This window comes from Penaeus monodon, chromosome 2, assembly GCF_015228065.2.
Source record: "Penaeus monodon isolate SGIC_2016 chromosome 2, NSTDA_Pmon_1, whole genome shotgun sequence".
NCBI lineage: Eukaryota > Metazoa > Arthropoda > Malacostraca > Decapoda > Penaeidae > Penaeus > Penaeus monodon.
This window is the reverse complement of record NC_051387.1, coordinates 13300509-13308008: the sequence shown is the minus strand read 5'-3', so window position 1 is coordinate 13308008 and position 7500 is coordinate 13300509. Positions and strand designations below refer to the sequence as shown.

Here is a 7500-nt window from a genome sequence, read left to right as displayed (position 1 = left end):
ATCACTATCATTGTTATCATTATTATTATCAATTTATTGCTATTACATTATAAGAAGTATCGTTTTTATCATTATTGATCGCTTTATTATCTTCGCATCAGTTATTTTGATTATCATTAGTATTATCGCTGTCACTATCATCCTCGGTGCTCTCTGATTCCTTATTACTGACACTATCACTGTCATCATCTTCAACGGCAGCAGCAGCACCACCATCATCACAAACACCACCACCATCACATCATCACTAACACCACTATCATTACTAACACCACCACCATCACCGTCATCACTAACACCTCCACCACCACCATCGCCACTAACACCACCACCACCACCATCGCCACTAACAGCACCACCACCACCATCGCCACTAACAGCACCATCACCACTAACCTCACCATCACCATCATCACTAACACCACCTTCGTAACAAGGATTTCAATCACTAACACAACCACCACCACCACTAACACCACTACCATCACCCCCCCCAGTTAATGACCCCCTCCCCCATGTTCCTCCAGGACCCTCCACCCAGGCTCACGATACCTCTCCTTACCCTCACCCAAAAGGATCTAATTCCACGGCATCTCTACCCTCTTTGGCCTCCCTACACGGGTCAGCATAGCCACTCTCGGTGACCCCGCGCCAGCCAGAATGACGCCTCGGCCGCAGGACCTGCCAGGGCACTCGCCAGGGTAAGGATATGTTTCGTTTGTTTGATTTATTATGGTCTGCTCGCTTTTGTGTCTTAGTCTATGATCCCTTTCTCCCCGCCCTATTTCTCTATATGATTGACGTCGTTCGGACTAGATCCTGGTCATTGCATAGTATGAGGAAAGAAGACGTATTTTTTTTCGTTTTTTTTTTTACTCTATTCCATCATACATCGCATCATTATATTTCATTAGATTTTCTTATTATTCACGTTATTGCTTACGTTTCTCCGCTCCTCTACTGTGGAATGAGGGCTCTCGATCATGGTGGTCACTCTGCAGGCCGCGTTGGAGCTTATGAGGAAAAAGAGTAGTATTTGCTTATATTACACAATGCTATAATTCTGTATGTGTCTATACTCATATCATCTATCATTCTCTGTCTATATCTATTGTTTAACTATCTATCTCATCCTTATTCTATCTACGTATTCTCCACTCTCATCTGTATATTATCATCGATCTGCCTAGCCATCTATGTGTCATCTATCAAGGCTCCTAGTAATTGTATGATGTAGTTGATCTATGTACTTTCTTGTATGTGTGTTCTTGGTATATTGCGTTTGTTAGTATGTATTATTATCACTACCCTAACACGACTATTTATCACATTTCAAAATTGTTCATCTTCTTCGCCTCTTTGTTTCGTGCAATTTGTACACTATCGCTTCATGATGTGCTGTGTTGTGGTGTGTGTGTGTGTGAATGTGTTGTTTTTTGTGCTGTGTGTGTGTGTGTGTATGTGAATGTGTGTGTGTATGTGTGTGTGTGTGTGTGTGTGTGTGCGTATGTGTGTGTGTGTGTGTGTGTGTGCGTATGTGTTTGTGTATGTATGTATGTGTGTGTGCGTGTTAGTGCGTGCGTGTGCACACGAGCGGCCGCCATCCCTCCGTCTGAGAGCGACCTTCGCATCCCGTGCCTGACCTTCGCAGACGAGCCGCTGGACCTCTCGCAGTTGCTGGTGGTCGGGCGCGCGCAGTCGGCCGACAGTGACGAGCGGCGGTCGGTGTCGTCCGAGTCGTCGGTCTCCTCCTGCGGCGCCTCCGAGTCCTCCCAGGCGTCGGCGGGGGACCCTTCGTCAGGCAGGTCGGTGCTCAAGGGGACCGGGCTTTGGTGCGGAGGAGGAGGAGGAGGAGGAGGAAAAGGAGGAGGAGCAGGAGGAGGAGGATGAAGAAGAGGAGGAGGAGGAGGAGGAGAGGAGGAGGAGGAGGAGGAGGAGGAGGAGGAGGAGGAGGAGGAGGAGGAGGAGGAGGTAATAGAAGGAGGAGGAGGAGAGAGATGATAAACGAGGCGTAACAAGGAGTTCAGGAGTAGAGTAGAGATTTATTGTCAGAGCCATTATTACTGTTGATCACATGTATCGTTAACTAACATTGTTATAATTTTTACTCGTTGATTATTTGCTTTATTGTATTAGTATTGCTTTTCATCACTGTGTTATGTTATATCATGTATTTTACTATGTTACCTTTTTATATTACGTTTCTTCTCATTCACTATTTACATTATCCAATTACCCATAAAACGATTTCTCTAATTAAGATACATACACGATTAGCATACAACGTATAACATATAATAGACAAAATCAAAACGTAAATCAGCTCAATATACCAATATCTTTTCTCTCCTTCCCTGCCTCCCCCCCCCTCCCACCCAACTCGTAGACTGACCGACCCCTTCACACTGCAAGAGACCTTCGGCAGGAGCTATGACGTCGGCGCCCCCTACGAAGCCCCTGCTCCTCGCCGGCCCCGAGAGCGCTCCCTTCTGCCGTGCCACATCTGCGGAAAAATCTTCGACCGACCCAGCCTCCTTAAGCGACACATGCGGACTCATACAGGTTGGTGTGGTTGGGAGTTTGGTTATAAATTAAACCCTATGAAGAAGAAGTAAAAGAAAAACCAAAAAAAAAACCCTGAAACGAAAGAGAATTAAATATAAAACCAAATCTACACCTTGCCTCTCCCCTTTTTCATGGTAATATCTACCTCATCTTTTCTCCCATTATTTTTGGCTTCTCCCCTTTTCCACATTAGGTGAGAAGCCCCACATATGCGAAGTGTGTGGTAAAGGTTTCTCCACAAGCTCCTCTCTCAACACCCACCGACGGATCCATAGTGGTGAGAAGCCTCATCAGTGCGGCACTTGTGGGAAAAGGTTCACCGCGTCGTCCAACTTATATTATCACAAGATGACTCATATTAAGGTTCGGGAGCAGCTGGTTTCGTTGTGATGATGATGGTGATGGTGATGGTGATGATGATGATGGTGATGATGATGATGATGATGATGATGATGATGATGATGATGATGATGATGATGATGATGATGAAGGTGATGATGATGATGAGGATGATGATGATGTTGAGGATGAGGATGAGGAGGATGAGGACGGATAGGATAATGATGATAATGATAACAATGATTATGATAATTCTAATAGTAACACTACTACTACTATTATGAGAGTTGACCACAACAACTACTGCTTCTGCTGCTAATAATGAAGATGATGATAATGATAAAAAATAAATAATAATAATGACAATAATAATAATAATAATAACAATAATAATAATAATAATAATAATAATAATAATTGGTAATAATCAGCTTCCCCGCTTTACACTCCGGTTTACAATCTACCACTGATTTGAACAACAAATTAACATAATGATAATATTAATAATAAAAAAATAATAATGATAATGATAATATATGATGATAATAATAATAATAATAATAATAATAATGATACTACTAATACTAATACCAGTACTGCTAATAATGATAATTATAACGATGATATAATAATGATAATAATAATGATGATAAACATAATAAGAATAATTATTATCACCATTATTAAAATAATGACATTAGCAGTAATAATGAAAATAAGGATAAATGTCATAAGGACAATAGGATAATATTGACAAAAAACAGATAATAACAATAAGAATAATACTGATAATAACACTTATAGTAATACTACAAAAAGTAATGAGAACAATGATCTTTTTCTTTTCTTTTGTTTATCATTATCACCTTGATCATTATCAGCAATATTTTGACCAACATTATTATCATTATTAATATTTCTACTGTCATGTTCACTGTCATTGCTCTTATGATTATCACATCACCGTGATCATTAAAGAAAATCCGTGTAGATATAAGCTTAACACCAACAACAAACGTAAATAAGACCCACCCACTCTTCTCCATGCAGGACAAACCCCACAAATGCGGCGTGTGTGGGCGGTCCTTCCCAACTCCAGGGGATCTGCGGTGCCACACCTTCGTCCACACGGGGCAGTGGCCTCACCGGTGCCCTGTCTGCTCTAAGGGCTTCAGTAAGCTTACGAACTTGCGGAATCACCTGCTGCTCCACTCAGGTAAATGCTCCGCGTGTGGTTATGAATGGTTGGTCTTGAAAATGGCTTTAGCTCTAATGAATTAATGTCTCGTATGGTTTAGTTTTGTTGTTGTGTATCGGGTTTATTTGATCTCCGATTCTAATGTTTGTTTATGGTGTTATTTATATTTTCAGGAGTAAAAACGGGTGACACTGGATCGACCAGTAATACAGCTCTGACTCATGCCATGCTGTAGCAATAACACTACTGTTCTTAGTGGTTGAGCATTTATCTTAGTGCACAGTGGTTTTCAGCTTACGCCATGTCATCCAGTGTGTTACAGGAAACTGGACGTGGAAAACATAAAATCAATAAAAAAAACAACTTTCAAAGCTCTCCAGAACAAGATAGACGTGACATTATCCTTAAAAGGGCACAATAAGGCAACAGCCTAACTAGTGAATCCTAGTCGAAGTTTTACAAAGGTATAAAAAAAATGTTTAAGAAAAAGTAAAAAAAAAAAATAACAATAATAATAAAAAAAAAAAAAAAATGAAAATGGAAAGAACAAGAAGGAGGAGAAGAAAACAAGACAAGCAGCGGTGTCTGCAAGCACTCAAGCCTCAACCAACTGTTGAAGGTTAAGGCCTGTGGAAGTGTTGCCAAATGTCCCTGAGTCTATTAGGAGCAACATGTCCAGGTTAAAGCGTCTCATTCGATCTATAATGAAAGGGAAATCACTGTGGTTTAAAAGAGATAATCTCTTCACGATCCCTTAGGCCTAGTCTCAAATAGTTGGATGAAAGCTGTGCAAGAGGTATACGAAGTCCTAACGATACTCCATGATTTTATATATTCTTTAAATCTTCCAATGTGAGTGAAATGCGAATTCAGGATCTCAAAAGACAGTTCTTGTTCGTTATTACATGCCATGTGGATTCGTGTGAACATTCATAAAATCAAAAACCCACCTATACGTACACACTTAAGATATCATATAATCTTATCTCCCTAGTGATTAACACTTCCGAGTGTCATGCAGTCATTACTGCTATCATTGCAGTGATTGATGCAATGAATTCTATAATAATGACAATGATACAAATTACAAAATTTATATTTTGAGTAATAATGATGAGAGTAATAAGGATTATCGTAATTATAAAAATAACGACAATGATAATAACAGCAATAATAATATTGACAATGATAAACGTAACAATGATAACAGGATAGTTATTATCAGTGATGTTATTAATAATGATAATAATATTATTATTATTATCATTAATGTTATTATTTTCATTATTATTATCATTATTATAGTGATGATAATAATAGTGATAATAATAATAGTAGTAATAGTAATAATAATAATAATAATAATAATAATAATAATAATAATAGTAATAGTAATGATATAAATAATAATGATGATGATAATAATAATGATAATAATAATAATGATAAGAAAATAATAACAGTAATTCTTCTTTTCTTCTTCTTCTTCTACTGCTGCTTTTCTTATTATTATTATTATTATTATTATTACAATTATTATTGTTGTTTTGTTATTATTATTATTATTACAATTATTATTATTATTATTATAATTATAATCGCCCTTATCATTATTATTATTATTACCATTACAATCCTTATTGTTTTACTTCTTCTTCTTCTTCTTCTTCTTCTTCTTATTATTATTGCTGTTATTATCCTTTTTATCAGTATAATCATTATATTATTATCATTTTTTTATTATCATTACTGATACAATTATTGGTATTATTATTATATTATTATTATTATTATTATTATTATTATTATTGGTATTATTATTATTATTACTTATTTTATTAATGTATTATTATATTCATTATCATATCATTATATATAATATAATAATTACATATCATCATTCATTATATTATCATTGTTTTATTATGATCCATTCATAATTTAATCATATTATTTTTGTATACCATTTGTATGTTCATTTATTATCATTATCATTAACATAATTCATTATTATTAGTAACCATTATCATTATTGTCATTATCACTGTATCCATGATTGTTTATTGTGATGAAATATTAATTACTATTTTTATTATCTAAATTATATCATTGTGTTATCATTTTGATATCGTATATTTTATTATTATTATAAGTTTTATATAAGTCATTTTTTTTATAGTTCATTATACATCATTATATTATTTAATCATTTATACATTTATGTTATCAAATTATTATATTTTATTATTATGATTAGTAGTAAGTTAGTTTTATTATATTTTATTAAGGGGTGGTTATTATTCATTTATTATACCATTTTTAGATATGCTATTTTTGAATATTATTATATATTATTATATTATTATTATTATATATTATTATTAGTTATTATTATCATTATATTATCATAATTATTATCATTATCATTATATATATTATCTTATATATTATTATTTATTATATTATTATCATTATTGATTATTATATTATAGTAGTAATTTAGTAGTAGTAGTAGTAGTTATATTAGTATTTTGTTAATTGTTTTTTTTGTTGATTATTATTATTATTATGATTACTATTATAATCAACAATGTATTATTATTTTCATTATGATGTCATTATTATTTTGTATCATTATTCATTATTATTAATTATTATATATTACTTACATGTTATTACAGTTATCATTATCATTATTATTATCACTATTATTATTATCATTATCATTATTTTAATATCATCATCATTATTATAGTAGTATATGTTAGTATTATATGGTAGTATTTTTTATTTTTATCTTATTGTTATTATTATTATTATGATTAAAATGATTATTATTATTATTATTATTATTATATATTATATTATTATGTATATTAATTGTTATTATTATGATGATGATGATGATTGATATCATTATCATCTTCATTATTATTGTTAATATTATTACTACTAGTATTATTATTATCACTATTGTTGTTGTCAATATTATCATTACATTATTCATATTATTAATTAGTTATTAATTATCAGTTATATTATTCATTCATCTTGCTATTATGTTATTATTATTATTATTATCATTATTATTATTATCATATTTATTATTATTGTTGCTATTATTATATTATTATTAATATATTATTTAATATTATTATTATTATTATTATCATTATATTATTATTATTGTTTGTATTGATGTGTTTATTATTATTATATATTGTTATTATATTATTTATTATTTATTTTATCAATTTATTATATATCATCATCATCATATCATTATATTCATTAATTATCATTCATATTCATATCATTAATCATCATTTCATCATCATCATTTATCAGTTACATCATTATTCATACTTCTATTCATCATATATTATTATTTTTATCAC

The 7500-nt window shown here is 32.4% G+C and overlaps 1 protein-coding gene across 1 annotated transcript; it reads left to right on the top strand.

Annotated features, from left to right (window-relative positions):
* The first annotated feature begins 983 nt into the window (after positions 1-983).
* Positions 984-4337, top strand: LOC119578055 (zinc finger protein 235-like). Its single transcript, XM_037925780.1, has 6 exons — positions 984-1032; positions 1652-1805; positions 2324-2562; positions 2759-2928; positions 3955-4120; positions 4276-4337. Exons 1-6 carry the CDS (start codon positions 984-986, stop codon positions 4335-4337), a joined length of 840 nt encoding a protein of 279 aa, XP_037781708.1.
* The last annotated feature ends 3163 nt before the right edge of the window (positions 4338-7500 follow it).

Bases quoted from the DNA above. Each gene is read 5' to 3' on its own strand.
- LOC119578055 (XM_037925780.1), top strand. From the start codon at position 984: ATGGTGGTCACTCTGCAGGCCGCGTTGGAGCTTATGAGGAAAAAGAGT. The intron at 1,806-2,323 runs GTCGGTGCTCAA...AACGTAAATCAG, and splicing joins GGGGACCCTTCGTCAGGCAG to CTCAATATACCAATATCTTT. The intron at 4,121-4,275 runs GTAAATGCTCCG...TTATATTTTCAG, and splicing joins TCACCTGCTGCTCCACTCAG to GAGTAAAAACGGGTGACACT.